At 47.5% G+C, this 20,450-nt stretch overlaps 1 protein-coding gene across 1 annotated transcript in view; it reads left to right on the top strand.

Moving 5' to 3' along the window:
• CLPR4 (CLP protease R subunit 4) overlaps positions 1 to 20,450 on the top strand; it is a 32,908-nt gene that overhangs the window by 9,372 nt on the left and 3,086 nt on the right. Inside the window, exons 4-6 of the mRNA XM_087374785.1 lie at positions 4,730 to 4,856; positions 4,953 to 5,030; positions 5,219 to 5,332. Of these exons, the coding sequence (XP_087230911.1) occupies positions 4,730 to 4,856; positions 4,953 to 5,030; positions 5,219 to 5,332 (319 nt within the window). The remainder of the gene's footprint in view (positions 1 to 4,729; positions 4,857 to 4,952; positions 5,031 to 5,218; positions 5,333 to 20,450) is intronic.

Genomic DNA, 20,450 nt, shown 5'->3' with positions numbered 1-20,450 from the left:
TCGGGAGGGAATTAGTGTCAAGGTCCTAGGTGAGGGCTGATAGCACCAAACTAGGTGGATCTAAGGCCAAGGGCCTAATGTAAGCAATGTGCCTAGGGGCAAAGGAAATTAAAGTATCCCATGAGAGGGGTGAAAGGATGCATTAGGAAAGGCCCTGTGATGATGACATGTGGCATCTAGATCCATCTAGGGAGATGGGGCTTGCTGGAGTTAGTGAGAGAAGGAGAACGGACCTTCACGTGATTTTGATTTCGATTTCTTTAAAAGTTCTCACGCTCTAGCAAGGATTTGGCTGGGAGGATATTTTGTGGTGCCACTCCCGTGATCTGCTGTAGTAAGTAGAAAAATCGTCTCACTATAGGCACCCGGATGCAAAGCCAGGAGGGCAACCAAGTGCTGTAACAGAAAAATCAGAAATAAAACAGCACACTAGGGCCATCATGGATAGCAGAAAAAGAGCCAACTTATGCCTTAAGTGCAGTGACAAATGGGCTCCCGAGCATAGGGAGGTGTGCAAGATGAGAAACAGTGGCACAGCCAAACTTAGCATGATTATTGAGCTATCCGATGATGAAGAGTTGATGGATGCCTGAGTCTCTAGATGTGTCTCATAAGGAGACAGAGGAAGCATAGGAGTCAGGACCAACTCCAGATTCAGGAGTCAGGTGAGATTCTGAGTTTCCCTATGATCCAGGTGGTGTTACTGAGCTTGGAAGGCACTCCAGTGACACACATAGGGGTCAGCCAAGCAAGGGTATTCTAGATCGTAACCCTAAAGTATCCTTGGTGGACCATCGTACTGCTGTACCATTCCATGCACAGAATGATGCTGATGGGAATGCTCTTGTGGATGAGGAGGAGCAATATTGGGATGCTCAGCCAGTACTTTACTTGATCTCACTTGATGCATTGATTGGTGCCAGAAGTGTCGAAACCTTGAGATTGAAAGGTGAGATCAAAGGAATGACTGATTATATGCTTGTGAACAGCAGGAGCACCCATAGCTTTATCAACACCATGACCTTGCAGAAGGTGGGATTGATTGCCACAGAGACCCTGGGCTCAGAGTGGAGGTTGCCAATGGAAAGCATATGATCAACAGACTATGTTGCCAGGATGCGAGGATCTGGCTCTCTCATGATTATGATTTTACAGAAGATCTCTTTGCATTGGACATGGGTCTGATCGATATTGGCCTGGGCTGCGATTGGATGAAATCCCTGGGGGATTTTAGCATGGACTTGAATACCTTAACACTATGTTTTCCCACGGGTAGATCAGTGGTATTGCATGGCCTGACAGCTCCAAAAATGCAAAACGTTTCAGTAAGGAAGTTAGCCTGAGAGCTCAAGAAAGAAAGTGCCATTTATGCATCAAATAGTCAGTGGCTCTTACGGACAGCATTCCTAAGGTGAAGGATATGGACATGCAGCAGTTACTCTCAGATTTTGCAGATATATTTGCTGATATGCCATCTCAGTTGCCTCCGAATAGGGATGTGGATCATGAAGTTTGGGTTCCACTGCTTGTACCATAAGCATTGTGGTTGGCATATGCGTTTCCACCACCCCCTCTCCCTACATCAGAGTTTGAGAGTAGCAAAAGAGTTTTTGAGAAATTCGCCTTTGTCCTTTCGACTGCAAAATCTTGCTCATTTCCATGACCTCCATCCTTGTGTTGCATCAGTTCCTCTTCTTGATAGTGCAAGGCAAGCATCTCTTGCGTGGTAGGCACCTTAACATGAGCTGCCATGTTGAAGCTAGAGATAAACTTTTTGTATGATGGTGTCAAAGAGTTCAAAGTAATTGGCATAAGATCGTTGTCCTCTGTTTTCTCGTCAGTGGTTGGCAACTGCTTAGTGACTCCTTCGACCTTGGTGACTCATGAGTGGAGAATGAATTCTCTCCCTCTCTCATCCTCAAAGCGTGAATCTATCTTTTGAGTTACAAACTATGTGTGCATTGTTCACCTCAAAGTTGTCTTGCAATATTTGTGGTGAGAATGCACATTTACAGTGAGAATGGACATTATTTGTCCATCCAATAGCATCTTCATTGTGAACTTCTGCATGTGGATAGTTTTGGATGCGATTTAACTTTTCTTCTACGTGAGCCATTGACTATTTGAAGTCATACTCAGAATCCAAACTCTATTTGTTATGTCCATAACCGGCTAACTAGGGCCTCACCAAGACTGGACTGTCTAGGGTTAAGACTAGGCTAACTTGGATTTGTTCTAGGTTTAGGACATAGTTTAAGCTAAGGTTTGGATTAACCCAGGGTTGAGACTATAGCTAACGTGGATGATTAGATCCCATGGCATGGGCTAGCCTAAGAAAGGCATGGCTATTCCAAGATTAGCAGAGCTATTTAGAGAAAAGCAAGTAAAGGTATTTTGGGCATGCAGCCTAAGTTTACTAAAGATAGCCAGTGCTAGGCCTATAAGTATGGGCGAGAGTGGAGGGCTTATAAACAACCCTTTCCTTGATTTGAATGAGCTGTGCCTAGTGCTGTAGACTTCTTCAACATTAGAATCTCTTGTTGACGATGCCTTAATCTGATAATCCCAGACAACTTACAGATTACCACTCTCAGCTGTTCACAAGTCCTCTAGAACCTCACGATAAGCTCTGACAGAAATCACTCAGATCCTGACGGAAAAACTCTCGTACATATTCTGACTTCTCCGCAAATTCTCATAGACCCTCACGACCTTGCTTGGACGACAAGCCTCAGAACCACTCTCGGATCACGCACAAGCAGTACCTCACCAATCTCAACCACCACCTCACAAGCCCTTAGATAATTCTGCTTTCATACCATATGTAGGAAAAGCTGAGATATCAAAAATTGCGCTCTCTCTTGCCAAGTCAATTAATATAGGCAAATTAATGGGAGGAACCCGAACAGTATTTCCACATGAAATGAACCAGGAGGCATAAAGACTCAAAAACTTTGTATTATAAAAATTTGAAGGACAGATAGCTATAGGTCTGCAGCTCACCACAACTGTGGGTTTTGTCAATTACAAAAAAGACACTGGATGCTGAAACGACTCGACCTAGGAGACACAGGAACACTCCAGCCAGGCAAGAGAGCATGGCTCACAATATTCCATCGATGCTAGACTGTCATGTGAGAGCTTGGAAAAGAAAGAGAGAACACACTGCCGAGTCTCTTTGTAGAAGCCTCCAGCCACCGCCTCGATGTAGATACTGCAAGACGATTGGTGGAAGTAGATAGTTGCCATTCACCACGTAAGGCCAGGAGGCGGAGCAGCGAGCGGGCGAGCTGGAGTGGAGCAGGGAGGGAGAGCCGCGAGCTGGAGCAGAGAGCAATGGGCGGAGGAGCTGCATGCAGGAGAGCAGCGCCGGAGGAGTGGAGACGGACTAGGCGAGGAGCTGCAGGTGGCGTGATTTTTATATATAAAAGAACTCCCAAATTCAAGCACAAGTGAAAGAAGGAAGAGAGTGACTGAAATTCAACTTCATTATTCCCAAAAAACTGTACAACCAGCCTCCTCCTATCCACCTTCAGATTCTTCCCCAACAACTCCTTTTCTCGACTCTCCTCCTTTCTCCAAAACTCTACATCTCCTCTCCTCTTTTCTCCAAAATTCTACATCTCCTCTCCTCCACTAGATGTTTCTTTTTTCCTATTTACACTACACCTTAATCTTTTAAAATCTACCGCTCTACCCCCCCATGGGAACCCAACCACATCTAATGTGTTTAATCAAATATCTTGGGTCCTAGTGGTCTGATTGGCATGGAAAGAGTCATGACTGGAAGCCCTAGTGAACCCGTACTTTGAGCAAAGAATGCATTCAAAGCTTGATTTGGAGCTAATTTTGCTATCTTTGACTATGATGAAAGCTACACGCAGAGGTAATTTCCATACATGCCTGCATAACACAAGCAAAGGATTGCAATTTGGGCCCACCAGCGGCCACCCTGCACACAGACGCATGCACGCACACACACACACTCCACCTAGAGAGTGCCTGTACTTCAGCTGAAGCCCCTTTGTGGATGTCTATACATTCAACTTTGAGCTTATCCTTTGCGCTTGCACACGTTTGTGTGCATGGTGGGCATGAGTTTGAGCTCTGGTGTTTGGAGAATATTCAGCCTTTTGGTTTCATCTTATGCTTCCTCTTCTATCTTGGTGATTTCTTACAAGCTCGTAGGGGACAAGGTTTTGTACATCATGTATAAGATGCTTGCCTGTAGATTTGGATGTGGTCTCAGGGAGGAGAGGTTTGCTACTCGAGAAGACGTCCTGGTCTCCAGCACTTCACATTTTCAGCTCCATGATTCTTTGTCTTGGAGGGAATAAAGAGAATGCTGTAATGGTTTTGGATAAACTGTGCTGGTGCGTTGTGTGTAATCTGGAGAGGAGTGCTGTGACATTACAATGTAGATGATTGCTTGATACTAACGTGATTTGTTTCACAGCATGGATCGATGCTATGTAATCTGCAGTAAGTAGGCTCAAGAGTTTTTAAGACGACAGGAGGTATTTAATTGTCCACGACTAATGATGGGTTTGGTTTTAAAATTTCCCTTTTCTGTGCTTAAGATCAGTTGGTCCTTAGAGTTTCACCTATATTGATGATCAAAGATAGTGAAGCCTTTTATTGGAGTTCTGCATTACAGAATCGTACTCGTTTTAATGATAACAGAGTCTCCATTTGTTTGCCATGTGCACATTTACTATGGGACATGCAGGTATGTTAAACCTCCTATCTTCACATTGTGTATTGGCAATGCTTGGGGAGAGGCGGCATTGCTATTGGCAGCAGGTGCAAAAGGAAATCGTTCTGCCCTCCCATCGTCCACAATCATGATGAAACAGGTATGTTCTGATGATCGGATAATTGGTTTATTTTGAGAAGTACAAATTCCATGGAGTTCTGTAAAGCTACCTTTTGACTAGACACTTCTGTGACAGCCAATTGCCCAATTCCGGGGTCAAGCTACTGACATCGATATTGCTCGTAGAGAAGTTCGCAATGTCAAAAATGAGTTGGTAGTTGCTTCTCATCTCTTTGAAAATTCTGTCTACCTTTTCACTGCACTTGTTAATATTACCGTGGAGGGGCATGGGAGAAATCTAACTGGGGTATAAATATCCAAATTTACACAGCTCTGTAAGGACATATTCAGCAGTTAATGTTTTGCAACTTCTTAATACATATTAAATTTCATTTATTGCAGGTACAACTTTATGCGAAGCATACAGGCCATTCAAAAGAAGAGATCGAAGAAGATATCAGACGGCCAAAATACTTTAGTCCTGCTGAAGCTATTGATTATGGCATCATTGACAAGGTATCCATGATGTTCTGGCTAGTATTGTGTTATTAATTCAAATATAGAAAATTTATGTTTAGCTTTTAGCACTCTCATATAACTTTCTTACATTATAGCCTCAGGCTTATTCAAGTGAGACCGCCATTCTTAGAGAGAGAACATTTACCATTGTTTCTTTATTGCAAAAATTAGGATTTTTTGAACAGAGATACAACTCAGCTGTCCTTTAGGGTAATGTTTGGACCAGCTCCTTGTTATAAGAATCAGAGAAACTGCAAGGAGAGGACGGTTATACAACCTGTGAATACCTCCATCCATGGTTACAGTAGAAAATGCTCAGAGGCTAGGTCCTATAAAAATCGTGCAAGTTCCCTCCTGTCCTTCCCAGATAGAGTGCAGTGGGGGCCACCAAGAATGTTAGGCAGTAGTGCTGGCAATGGCCTCTAGATATCATCCTTGTGGGGGGGAGGCTTTCCTATAGGGTGTTAGGGTCTAGTGGAGTGATCTCAAACCGCATCGCAGAGGGATCTTGTATTGGATAATTTGGCAAGCTGGGTGCCCATCCCCTAGGTCACAATGCGAGGCTGATAGATAAGCAAGCGAGGATCCGTAGGGCATGTTGCTGTGCTGCTTGTTGCAACTTAGCCCTGGTATGGCCTTGTAGGCTAGTTAGGATGAGTTAGGACACGTAGTCCTATTGGGAGATCTAGTCCTAGTTCACTTAGGACACTTTATCCTAAGTTGAGTTTGGGTCCCATATAGGCTACTATTTGTACTTTCTCATTATCCATTTGCAAGGACAGTTTAGTTCCTTCTGCTTGTTGTCTCCTCGCATTCCAGCTTCCTTCCATTGCTCCCTGCATCTGATAGTCGTATCAAAGCAGGATCTCTTGCTCCTACTTGCCTCCCCCTATGCGCATTGCTTAGCCCCAGTTACTCTCAAAGGAGCAAATGCTACAGGTGAAGACGGGAGTCGACCCAATGTGTGATGGAGTAAGAGTGGGAGTGGCTTCTGTTTGTATGGTTCAAGCATTAGTAGGATGCCTTGCGAATCTATAACCCATGTTGATGACATAACGTTATAAATGATCTATCCGGGGACCTAAGGTCTATCTACTTCTCTTTCTGACTTTAATTAACGCAAGGGTAATTTAATGAGCTAACGCAGTGGCCATCCATGTTCGTGATATTTAAAGGTTAGGTTGAAGGCGAGACCACACGTCAGCAATTTGGCATGCCTTTTCGGATCCAATACATTTCCGATTCACTCCGATTCGCTGCATGTAGACTAACTTTTGGGGCTATCCTCCCGGAGACATTTCTGCATCTCATAATTTCTATCATATTAGTTTTCTGCTTGTAAAACTGCATTTTTGTGTCGGGGTCTCTGTGCCATCCTTGTAGCTTCCATTGCGGTTTGGGCTATCCTGTTTGCATCCATCTTCTCAAGCTTGTTGAAGTAAACCATATGTTGGCATAAGGCTTCCCCTTCATACCCTTGGCATAGGGTGTCAGCCCTAATTCTCCTATGAGACAGCGTTTATGTATTGTTTATATTATTTTCCGATAAGCTCTAGAGAGCCCGGGTGCCCAGGCCAGATACCCGTAGAGGATCACTGTTTGCACAAGCATTGTATATAGAAATTTCCCCATCTCCCAGTTCCAGAAATGTGCCTTTCTGCATTTATTTTGGCGACATCAGACAATGCTGTGGCAGCGCAACTTACTAGGCCATGGGAACCACTATAACCGGCCTTCAGTTTCCTAAAGGGCAGTAGACCATAACTTGCATTGCATATTCATTATTCACAGCCACATTGCATCATTTCCAACCACTTAACTTTAAACAATACCACTTAGAGTGCCCCTGCTCAATGAATCCAAGTACAAGACACCACACTGGCCCCAAACACTTGGTGCCCCTTCCGGTATTTATTTATTTCTTTAGGAATGAAATTGGTACATACAACAAGGGCTCACCCTTGTGCTCTGCCCCACGGGCTATTTCCAATGTCCCAGCCAAACTTTGGCTACAACCTGCATTCCATCCTAGTGGACACACTAGTACCCAAGTTCCATAAGGCATTCACCATTTGTCCATGATCAACTGTAAAGGTGTCTAAGCATTCCACAAAGACTGTAACCAACTGTTAATGACAAGGCATCCATACACTTCCCAAAATGCTCAAGCAGCCCCAAGGCACCCAAATGCAATACACTGCCCCTCTGGCACTCTCTCAGGCACACCCTCTGTAACTGAGTGTCTGCTTAAGCCTGTAAGGTCCAGAGGAAGCTCCAAACAACAAATGGAGCAATAACAAGCTTCCAAAATCACCAAATGCAATCACATGAAAGGGATAGTGGCAAGAGAACTCAAACCAGCTTCAACTGACTTCAATCTAGCTCCAAAACATCTCCAGAAGCAACACATCCAGTGTTGAGGCTAGCAGGAGGAATTGGCAGCTAGGAGAGGGGAAGGAAGAGAGGGATAACGGGCTGGAATCAGAGATAGAAGAGAGCAAGAGGATCATGGGCAGGAGAGAGAAGGTGAGCAGGCCGTACAGCAGGGGAAAAGGGTAGTACAACAGTGAATAGACATCCGTACAGCAGCCTTTGGCATCTGTACAGCAGCAGCATTAATGGCGTCCGTACAGCCAGAAGTGGAATCCCGCACAGCAGCAAATTAACGTCCGTACAGCGAGCCTTGGGAGTCATGAAACAGCCTGTACAGCAGGCCCATTCCGTACAGCAGCGATGAAAGCTTTGTACAATCAGCCTTGGGTTGCATGCCTCTTTCGTCCAGCCAGCAAAAAGGATTCTGTACAGCCCGTATTGGATCCCATGCAACAGCCCATACAATCCGTGATTAATGCTTCCGTACATGCGTACGAAAGCCTTGGAGAGAGCCTTGGAGAGAGGGAGAGAACCTCGAGATGTGTGCAAAAAGGAAAGAGAGATGAGCAAGCTGCGTTGAAAAACCCGTACCTTCATCAAAACCAAGGTGGAAGGAGAGCAAGGGGGGTAGGTGTGCATGAGGGGCTGCCACGTGGCCCCCTCATGAATGCTCTAACCCACTCAAACCAATGGAACATTGGTTTGCCCCTCACATTAAAGTCCTAACCCCTACCAACCAATGAAACATTGGTTTCTCCTTGGGCCCAACAATTAGACCCCCCTAAACCTTGCCTTGCCCCTAGCAAGTAGGCCTAGTGTGTGCACCTAGGGACTTCTGGGAAGTGTCGCTTTCCCTGGGCTAGCCCCCTAAGCCAAAGTTAGTCACGGTTCATAACTTTACGTCCCATCTTCCTGAGTCGTGCTTTTTGAAAACGCAGCAGCACCCAATCGCCCTCTTTCAAGAGCAACTCGCGGCGATGCTTATCGGCTGCCCGTTTGTGCTTCTCTTGGCTTTTCTGGAGGGCTGTTTTGACCTTCTGGTAAGCAACATCCAAACTTTCCACAAATCTCTCTGCTTCAAAAATCTCCTCTTTCGTATGCAGAATGGGAGGTATCTTCCGTTCTCTTGCCACAATTTCAAAGGGGGCTTTCCCCGTGGATGAGTGTATAGTGTTGTTGTACGCGAACTCAACAAGTGGCAAAAATTGCTCCCATTTCAATTCCTGATCCGAAACATAGCATTTGAGAAGATCAAGGGTAGTGGAATTGGCTTCTTCGGACTGCCCATCAGATTCAGGATGGAAAGAGGATGAGAAATTCAGCGTGGTACCCATATTCTCAAAGATACCTCTCCAGAAAAGACTTGTCATCCGCGGGTCTCTATCACTGACAATTGATTGAGGCGTCTCTATCATTGACAATTGATTGAGGCATCCCGTGATGTTTAAACACATGAGACATAAAGAGTCTCGCCATCTGGTCTGCTGTAATGTTCTTTCTGACGGGAATGAAGTGGGCCTGCTTGCTGAATCTGCAAATAATGGTCCATATCCCATCATTTCCAGATGGTGTACGAGGAAGATCAAAGATAAAATCCATGGCAATGCTTTGCCAAGGTCGATCGGGAATAGGTAGAGGCTGTAGCAGTCCAGCCGGCTTTTGCCTGTCATATTTCACCTTTTGGCAGGTGATGCATGTCCTGACAAATGCCTCGACATCTTTCCTCAACGATGGCCAAAAGAAATAGTGCTCCACAGCTTTGATGGTGGCATCAATGCCTCTGTGTCCTGCATAGGGTGGAGCATGACTCTCTGTCAACACTTTGGGCCTCAACTGTTTCGTGACACACAATCTGCCATGCATCATCAGAAATCCGTCTTTGAGAGTATAGTGCTCATGTCTCTATCCCTATCAACCAACTGGTCATAAATCCGTGAAAAATCAGCATCATTGGCATATTGATCCTTCATGGCATCAAGCTCATCATGATATGCAATGGTCACTGCTGAAACTTGTGGCTTAACAGACACTGCATCTGGAGTGAGCTTGCATGAGAGTGCTTCTGCAACAACATTCTTCCTCCCAGGCACATGCACAATCTGAAAATGAAATATAGAAATAAAATTTGCCCACCTCATATGCTTCTCAGACACTTTCTCTGAGTGAGAAAGTACCGCAGTGATTGATGATCGGTTTGAACATGAAAATCAGCACCCAAAAGATAATGCTTCCAGGTTGAAAGAGCATGGATGACAGCCAACTCTCTTTCTCATAGATGCCAAAATTCATTTCAGCATCCTGGAGCACTCTACTCTCATATGCCACGACTCTTCCATCCTACATAAGTACCCCTCCTACGCTGTTCCCACATGCATCTTCTTGGACAGCAAAGGGTTTGCGAAGATGTGGAAAAATAATCACAGGATTTGAGCATAGTCGCTCCTTCAATAGGTCAAAAGCTGCAATTTCTATGGGACCCCATCTGAAAGTGACCCCTTTCTTCTGTAAGGCATGTAAAGGAGATGCAATCTTTGCAAAATAGCGTGTAGCCAATTTCTGATGGCCTCTACCTTGGCAGGGTCCATCCTAACTCCATCCTTGGAAACAATGTGCCTGAGAAAATGGATCTCATGCATGAAGAATATTCTTTTCTTGGCATTGACAAGCAGCTTATGCTTCCGTAGCTCCTCCAGAACAATTGCCAGGTGCTTCCTATGTTCAGCCTCATCCTGAGAGAACACGATGATGTCATCGAAGAAAGTGCCAACAAAGGCTTGGTGCTCTCTAAAAATCTTGTCCATCATTCTGTTGAAGGTGGTGACTCATTGAGTGGCATGGTGTTGATGGGTGGTGTCGGTGCCGATGTAGTCTCAGGCTCTAGCTATTGTTGTTGTAAGAGATATATTAGTTGCAATTGTGCGCCGAGCTATAGCATGGGGCAATTCCTCAATTCCTACCTCCAGAATAGACGGCAGGTGCATTGGTTGACCCAACAAATGGCATGAGATTCTAGAAACTCGTACAGACCAAATGTGGTACGAAATGCTGTTTTGTGAACATCCTCTGGCTGAATTCTGATCTGGTGATAACCACTCTTCAGATCAATGTGGCTGAACATTCCAGACCCCTGTAACCTATCCAAAATATCATCTATCCGAGGTATAGGGAATCTGTTCTCAATGGTAATCTTATTGAGGGCTCTATAGTCAATGCACATCCGCCAGGATCCATCCTTCTTCTGGACCAAGAGTACGGGTGAGCAATAAGGTGAAGAGCTGGGCTGAATCAGCCCCTTCTCCAGCAGGTCCTTGACCTGGTTCATAACTTCCTCTTCTGGGCTGCACTGACGCTGTAAGGAGGTCGGTTAGGAGGGGATTATATCTATCGTGTGGTCTTCTGGCCTTTTAGGGGGCAACTCCTGTGGAAGTGAGTCAGAAAAACAGTCCCTAAACTGAAAAAGAAAATCTGTCCGCTGTTTTTCCAGCTTAGAAAAATGAGACTCTTCTTCTACTGACTTCTTTTCAGATGCAAACACTAAGTACGCTGAAAGATGCTTTTTCATGACATTGCCAATGGCAGAAGCAGATACAACAGGGATGGATTCTCCCTTCAATTTAGCATCCAAAATGTGGGTCTTGCCACGGTGAGTGATTGTGATTGTTTTATTTTTTGTATCCAAAACAGCCCCAACACGAAAGTGCCAAGGTATCCCCAGTAACACATCACAATCATTCCACCTCACAAACAATGCTCATACAATCTTTAAACACAAGATCATAGCCTAAATATGAAGAAGACTTCAAAAAAACAAAAAATCTTATACACTCATATAAGAAATTAGAACTCTTAATCATGAACCATGTAGTAACAAACGCTTACTCAAACAAAAGTACTTGGCACGCAACGTAATATTGATCGAGAACATAGAAACATATACACATGAAGGGATAGAAATAACAATTGCTCATATCAAGAAACAAAACAAAAGATTCATAAAATGTAATAGTTATAGACCCACACAAAAAAAGGACAACATCTTCATTACACAAATTCAAATTATGTTATAAGGTGAGTTCATCTTTGAAAGACCCATCTCTTCTGCCCTTATTCCTAACTTTCCAGCCAGCTTTGGAGAGATGAAATTGGCCTTGGCTCCTGGATCGAAAAACATCAGAGCTGTTTGGTCTCTTATCTTGCCCCATGCCCGGCATAACTCTGTAGCATTTGTATTCTGAACAGCCCCAATTAAGTATGGCAAAAGACCAGCAGTGGGCTTGGGCTTTTTATTCTTCTGATCAGTCCTCTTTTCCTCCTTGTGCTCACCCTGCTCAGAAGGAGGGAACTTCCGCTTCTTATGTGGGCATTCAAAAGCCCTGTGGCCTTCCTCCTTGCAAATATAACACTTGTTGGCATCATAGAGAATTTGCTTTTCCTCATTAGACATGCGGGTCGGTACTCGCCTCTGTCCTCCAACAAACTTTGCCTTCATGGGCTGCGAAAACTTTCTGAACTTCTTAGGGCATTCCATCTTGCTGCCCTTTGACCTTGATGTCTCTTGTGAGCTTCCTTTGAACCTAGAAACTTTGCCTTGCATTAGTGCATAAGCTGTAGTGGCATTCTCAACCAACTGAGACATATTGGAAACCCTTGTCTTCGTGCAGTAGTCCCAAATCTCCTTTGGCAACCCGCAGCAATATCTTTCAATTTGCTCGGACAGTGGTACATGTCTGTAAGAATTCACTGGCAGTAGGGCTTCCCAAATTTCTTATTGTAGTCCTCCAAATTTCTACAATTTGTAGCATCCAACGTGTACAAGGCGGTCATGATATCCACCTCAAAAGTGGTAGTGAGCCATGCTACTGAGAAGACCTGCTTGAATTCAACCCAAGTGGTAGGTGCTCTGCCTTGCAAGAGGAGGTTGGTCCACCATTAGAGCGCATTGCCCTTCAAAAAGGTGGCTGCCTTTCGGACTTTGGAGGATTCCGTGAAGTGTCCACCTGAGTAGGCAGCATCAAATTGTTGCACGAATGGGTTAAGTGTAGGTTGAGTTGTGAAGATACTTTACATCACTTTTCATGTCCTCGTGACATACCCTCCTCTTCAAACAACAAAATGCGCAAAAATCTTGCTTATCCGACACTAGTCGTGCCTGCTTGTGATCTTGACTCTTTGTCGACAAAGAGAGCCATTTGGGAGTTGGGTACACTTTGTCAGCTACGAGAAGGGGCCGCACCGGAAGCTTTCTTATGTCTTTTCTTCATCTTTGGGCAATCTCTAGCAAACTACCCGCCCTCAGTCTCCTCTCACCGATGGTCACTCTCACCACCCGCTCCTTGCCCTCTGTCCCCCGCGTCCCGACCTCTCCCTCTCTTGTCGCTCCCCTCTCTGCTTCAGTAGCAGCATCTTGCGCTTTGACACCCCTGCCATTAGGCAAGGGAACGACGATGCCCCCTTCTGCCTCCTCATTGTAGCAGCAGGTCCGTTCAGAGAGGGATCATGAGAGACGAGGCTCGTCCTCCCGGCCAGCAGCTCGCAACCTCCAGCCTGGGCGTCCCTTACCGCGGGACTTTTGGAGGTTAGGACCTTGGAACTACCTGGAGATTCCGGACTCATACCCTCTACCATTGGAGATCACGCTCATGGTCCTTCAGCCTCGCAAGGGGGGTTTGCTCAGTGCAGTGGGATCTCAGACACACCTCGTTTGGAGATTTCCGTTTGCCTCCACAGGGTTGGAGAAGTGGTTCCTTGAGGTGTGAGCTTATGCTCACGATTGACGAGTGGATGGGACCACAGGGACTAGATCTTTGGTACGTCCATGGCGCGGAGGTGAACTTTCAGCTGACTCACTGAGCTTCACGCGCGAGGAGCCGGTGTGTGGTTTAGCGTTATCAGATTGCCGATGGAGGCAAAGGTGGATCATGCACACTTCTGGCCCCTCCAGACGCGTGCAGATTTGTTCGGGGTGGAAGCCTCCTTCATGATGAAGTGGGCACGGAAGATCGGTATTGAGCTGGTATCCACCCTAGTATGACGCCGCACAGACACTAACTACTTGCCCTCTAAACCCTCGCAAAAACACACAAGTCAGTCTTTCTAGGACAGGCAAGGAGAGCCTTGTTTCCGACTCCCCTGTCCTCATGAGCTGGACCATAGTGAGTTGGAATGTACACAGGCTCCACGACTGTGTTCGTAGCCAGCCGTAGTACCTGATGCTCCGGCAGGAGTTGCAGAGGGCAGTGGTAGGGCAAGCAGTAGACATCCTCATGATTCAGGAGCGCATGTTTTCAGCAGCAGACATCAGACGACGCCATCCTTCTTCCAAGGAGAGGTCCAGAGGAGTGGTCTCCCACAGTAGGACGGAGTGGAGGGGTTTGCATCTCAATCTCACAGACCTTGGCTCCAAAGGACTACGATCAGGGCGAGCTCATTCCAGGACGGGCAATTTGGATGGGAGTTCGGACGGGAGAGTCCAGGATTGGAATCCTGAACGTGTATGGCCCACTGTGTAGACAGCATCGCCCGGCCTTTTGGAGGAGGCTGTCAAAGTGTCTTCCGGATGTTGACTCTTGGATTGTTGGAGAGACTTCAACAACTTGGAGTTTGAAGAAGACAAGCAGGGCGGCGCCTCGTTCTCTAAGATGCTAGCAGCAGAGCATAGCACCTGGGAGCAGTTCATTTTCATGATCAGTGGCAGAGACCCATGGAGAGAGCCAGAGTTCACCCATGGAGAGAGCCAGAGTTCAGCAGGACTCCTGGCAGCCTTCTCTTCTTCTTTGGACAGAGGAGACACGATGGATTGCTCGAGAGATTAGATCGCTTCTATGTTGGCGACTGGGCATTACACAGAGGCGGCGCTATCGGGATTTTGGCAGGTACCACGATGTTTGACCACTCTCTAGTGGTACTTCACTTGGATCAGCCCCGCCGAGGTCTCCCTCAGAAGGGGGTCCGCATCCCAGAGGACCTCTTGCAAGATGAGGAGATTCAGCAGGTTATGGCAGAGATCTGGGAGCACTCAGAGATGGCACTGAGTGAGGGTTGGGCGGCGTGGGTTGCCGATGCGATTCAGATGAGCAGTGTGGAACTGCAGGCTCACGCCCTCAGGCGGAGGAGGATCCTCCAGGAGCGCGAGCGGGCTTTGAGGAGAGACCTCACCTCCATCGAGAGGCTCAGAGAGCAGGACCCAGTGTCTCAGTGGCTTAGTGATAGATTGGAGTGCGCTCGTCTCGAGCTTCAGGACACGGAGGTGGGGCGGGCTGAGTTCTCCTATCATTCTTCTCGGGCCCGATGGGTATAGTAGGGAGATAGGATGACGAAGTAGTTCTTTTAGACCACTGGGCCCCGATCGACCGGCACACAGCTACAGCATCTCCGGGACTCGCAAGGCATCATGCACACTGACCTGTAGGAGATTCTTGACATGACCACCGGTTTTTATAGCGAGCTCTTTCAGACAAAGAGGATGACCCTAGCCGGTCTTGTGGCGCGAGAGCTTGTTTGGGATCACGTTCCGACAATAGTCTCGCGAGACCTATGCAGCAGACTTGAGGAGCCTTTCACAGATGAGGGGCTCTGGGAAGCCCTTAAGGCTCTCTTGACCTCGGGGGAGGATGGCTTGACTTCGGCCTTCTTTCGGAACTTCTGGGAGATTATCTCCACTCCTTTTTGTTTAGCTTGCCAGGAGATTTTCGACACAGGCCTTCTCCCTCAGTCCTTGCGCAAGGGTTGAATTAATTGATCCGGAAAGGGGGAGATAGGTCAGATATCCGACAGTGGAGGCTGATCACTTGCTTGATACTGCATACAAGATCCTCGCCAAGGTCTTGAGTTTGCGGTTACAGCCTCATCTTACTGACATCATCCATGACACACATACTGGGTTTGTCCAGGAGCGCAGCATCCTAGACAATATCTTCACGTTCTGGGAGGCAGTGGATTGGTCCAGGGAGGAGTCACAGCCACTGGCCATCCTTCTCTTGGGCTTCGAGAAGGCCTACGACAGGGTGGAGTGGTCTTTCCTCGAGGGCACTATGAGGAGATTGGGTTTCTCAGACCGATGGGTCAGAGGAGTTTCAACGCTATACACAGGGAGCTTTAGTCAGATGATTATTAGAGGACACACAGGCGAGGCCTTTCCTCTCTTTCGCTCAGTCCGCCAAGGCTGCCTACTAGCTCCCTTCCTCTTCTTGTTTGTTGCAGAGGCTCTGGGCTACTACTTGAGATCACAAGTGGCGGGTCTCACAGGGTTGAGGCTCCCAATCAGACAAGAGGAGGAGCTCCTTGACTCGGAGTTTGCAGATGACATGGCCTTGTATGTTGAGGGCACCATAACGAGTCTAGAGAGAGTCAGAGGCGCCTTGGCTATCTATTGTGAGGCCTGGGGGGCACGGATCAACTGGACGAAATCCAGAGGCTTCCTCACGAGCTTTGAGGAGACACAGGAGATCCGTGAGTGGGGGAGTGACTTTGGTTTTAGATGGATACCGCAGGGCCAGACAGCGAGATACCTCGGATGCCAGGTGGGTATTGACATCACAGCAGATTGCCTCGGTCCTTGAGAGTGTTTGGCGCAAGCTTCTCTATTGGAGCTCGGCCAAATTCTCCCTCATAGGTGGCGCCTTAGTGGCAAACCAGGTCCTTGCCAGTGCCTAGTATATTGCCTCCTGTTGGTGCTTTCACAGAGGATGCATTGGGCAGCTTCGACGGTTGGTACGAAACTTCCTTTGGGCAGGTTCAGACGGCACGAGGAACACTAGGGCCCAAGTAGCTTGGTAGACGGTGATCATGCCGCAGGCACTGGGAGGCTTGGGTATCATTGATCCGGAGATGCAGAGCAGAGTCGAGCCCTTCTGGGCAAGTTGGTGGTTCGTGGCCTCACCCTAGGTGCCGAGCCTTGGAAGCTCCTCTTACAGAGAGAGCTTTTGAGGAACACCCCACGCACTGGGGGACAGTGGCAGCCTTCACATAGATTGATCTTCTCAGAGGCCTCCCTTACGGGGAAAGGCTCCCCCCTGATGAGGAGCCTCCACAGGGTTTGGCTGAGACTAGCAGGGGGCCTCATTCGTGCTCCACCCATATGCAGAGAGGAGTTTGAGCGCCAGCCCCTTATGTGGTACCCAGAGGTCAGAGATCAGGAGGGACGTATGCTTGGGCAGCGGACTCACATTGGCTGGGCATAGTGGGACAGTGGTCCATCTTTTGGTCGCTGGAGCAGACTACCTATGGAGGCAGAGGCGAGGCTTGACGCCATAGCGCATCTGAGAGGGGCAGGTCAACGGATGGGCGAGATCGACTTGGCCATTCTTGAGTCCTGGTGGGAAGGACTTCACATTTGGAGAGACAGCAGATGGTTGGGGCAGTTTTCCCGTACTGGTGCTACCTTGAGGATTTTGATGTAGTGCGGTAGCATGCACCCCGACTTCTTCCGTGTAGGACCTGGAGGTCTGCTTCAGTCCCTCACTGGGAGTGACCCTGAGATGGATGGGAGTCTTGATGGGATACACTGGCAGATGATCAGAGTGGTAGGATGCTTGGGGAAGGAGTGGCACATTGATCCCAGTATCTCAGAGCAAGATGCCTCTCGATGGCGCCTCTGGCTATGGGAGGGTAGACCCCTGAGGGAGGTCCAGTACCCGGGGGAGTGGTTATGGCCCTCCAGGGGCGGCCTAGCTAAGACGATAGATGAGGTGCCTTTCTTTTCCTACACCACACGGATTGGCAGGAGACTTTAGATGGACTCGTCGAGGTGGACTCCCTCGAGGGAAAGACACTGGGTGACCCAGAGAGTGCCCCGGGAGGTTCGCTTCAAGTTTTGGATGCGGTTGTGGTCTAGCTTGCGGCCGAGGAAGATTTTATACTTCTTCTAGCTGGCAGCCCATGGAGGCTTGCCCATCGGCCCATGGTTGGAGCAGATGCAAGTGCAGGGGCAGTGCCACTGCTGCTCAGATGGTGTCCTAGAGACTATCCCGCACTGCCTATGGAGCTGTCGTAGCGCAGCGAGGATCTGGATGAGAGCCCTCCAGATCATGACATGCATGCAGAGTATACACAGAGATTACACTTGGGGGATGGTGGCTTGGTTGACAGAGGGAGGACACGCATTTCAGATTGATGGGATCTCCCCAGCCTACTGGATATAGGGTGAGAGCATTCAAAGGATTGCACTCCACGAGGCAATCCCTCTTGACACCGTAGCTCCTCCTCCTAGGGAGGATAGTGTTTGGGAGGTGGTAGCCAGCATCACGGCTTGGAACGGCTTGGTGCAGTCTTGTGATGGGAGAGCACCCGGTTCCACCCTCGGCTACCTTGGTTGCCATCTGGCAGGATATCATTTACACTCTACGGTCCACTGGGAGCGCGGGGCTCCAGGCTCCAGGACGACTATAGAGAGATGTGCTCGTTTCTGCAAGGCTTGGCTTGCAGGTGTTTTCTACATCTTCACTCCGCGAGGGATTCGCTGGCTGTATAGTCCCCCCACTTGGCTGTTAGCCCCAGTTCCAGAGATCCCCTAGGCAGTGAGCTGGGCTTCTCTGGAACAGGCCGGTTTTTCTTTCAGTCTTTTCTGGTTTCTTCATACTCAGCACCTTCGGGGCTGTTGTCTTGTATGAAATCTTTCAAGCATTAATAGAAGGCTCCTTTCTTTGAAAAAGAAAAGAAAAGGAGGAGACTATCCATTTTCTGCCTGTTACAATTATTCATACCAATATTACTGCTTTTTACCAAAGGAAAACAAATCTCCTAGCGCGTGTGGCTGTCCTTTTTCGCTTCTTGTGCTCCCATAGGTTGTTTTTGCTTACGATTGGGGCAATCTTTGGCCTGATGGCCCTCTTTGCAAAGGAAATACTTTCCAGCTTCAAATAGGGCTTGCCGTTCCTCAGGAGACAATCTCTCTCTGGTACTGTGCTTACTATTAGGTCGCGGGTCCACATCGAACTTGACTTTGGTCTTGGCAAATTTCCTTTTCGGGAAAGGTCATCTTGCTGCTTACCTTTGAACCCTGGAGTCATCCCTTGCATGAGAGTAGAGGCTGTAGTAGCATTCTCAATCGGCTGAGATATGTTGGAAACCTTTGTCTTGGTGCAATAGTCACGAAGCTCCTTTGGTAGCCCACAACAATACTTTTCTACCTGCTCAGACAATGGTACCGTCCTATACGAATTGACTCGCAATAAGGCCTCCCAGAACTTTTTGTTATACTCTTCAAGATTCTTACAGTTTGCAGCATCCAGCTTATGCCATGCTGTCATTATATCCACTTCAAAAGTGGTGGTGAGCCAAGCAGATGATACTCCAAGTGCTACTCATCATTCTAGGCATCCCTGTTTGCATACCGGGCTGCATCCCTATGTTTGCATACATCATATTGGCATTTGCCGGGGGCATTCCTCCCTCCATGTGCTGCTGGAAATTTGGCATTCCTAGCTGGAAACTACCCGAGTATGTACCAAGCATACTGAGCCCTTCTGTCGGCTGTCCCACCATTGCCTGAAAAACTGTTCCTCCGCCAAAATATCTTGGATGCTTCATGGGCTGAGGGAGGACTTGCTGTCCTTGATTAACTGAATGAAAATTATTGACATTACCCGCTACAGGGGTGACTGTGGGCATCTCTGGTGGCTGTCCACTGAAAGATACACGCCTGTGAGGCTTTTTATGCTTCTTCTCAGCTGTCTTTTTGCCTCGAGGGGGAGCATTACTACTAGGAGAAGCTTGCATAATCTCCATGAAAGTCTGTTGCAACTGTGACAGGGCTCCCACTGCACTTTGCATTCGTAAGTGAAAAAGGGCATTGGGATCAAACTCCTCTGCCTCATCTACCTCGTCTTGCGAATCCTCAGTGGCATGCTCAGGAGAAACATGCTGTCCCTACATCATTTTGTTCTTCACCCTCATTGGTGTTGTGCTCCTCCTCAAAGCTGTCTGCTTCTTGCTCGGAGATAGTCAACGATCTCTCGCGGTGTGACATGATTGTTGATCACCCGGCAATGGAACCACTGTAACCGGCCTTCAGTTTCCTAAAGGGCAGTAGACCATAACTTGCATTGCATATTCATTATTTACAGCCACATTGCATCATTTCCAACAACTTAACTTTAAACAATACCACTTAGAAACCATTTGAGAAATAACTGGATGCAGGCTAGAGTAACCCCGCTCACTGAATCCAAGTACAAGACACCACACTAGCCCCAAACACTTGGCGCCCCTTCCGGTATTTATTTATTTCTTTAGGAATGAAATTGATACATACAACAAGGGCTCACCCATGTGCTCTGCCCCATGGGCTATTTCCATTGTCCAAGCCAAACTTTGGCTACAACCTGCATTCTATCCTAGTGCACACACTAGTACCCAAGTGCCATAAGGCATTCACCATTTGTCCATGACCATTTGTAAAGGTGTCCAAGCATTTCACAAAGATTGTAACCAACTGTTAGTGACAAGGCATCCATACACTTCCCAAAATGCTCAAGCAGCCCCATGGCACCCAAATGCAATACACTGCCCCTCGGCACTCTTCCAGGCACACCCTCTGTAATTGAGTGTCTGCTTAAGCGTGTAAGGTCCAGAGGAAGCTCCAAACAACAAATGGAGCAATAACAAGCTTCCAAAATCACCAAATGCAATCACATGAAAGGGATAGCAACAAGAGAACTCAAACCAGCTTCAACTGACTTCAATCCAGCTCCGAAACACCTCCAGAAGCAACACATCCAGTGTTGAGGCTAGCAGGAGGAACTGG

Source organism: Dipteris shenzhenensis, chromosome 5, assembly GCF_047967505.1.
Source record: "Dipteris shenzhenensis isolate YYH24624 ecotype China chromosome 5, Dip_SZ_1.0, whole genome shotgun sequence".
NCBI lineage: Eukaryota > Viridiplantae > Streptophyta > Polypodiopsida > Gleicheniales > Dipteridaceae > Dipteris > Dipteris shenzhenensis.
This window is presented reverse-complemented; position numbering and strand designations above follow the sequence as displayed.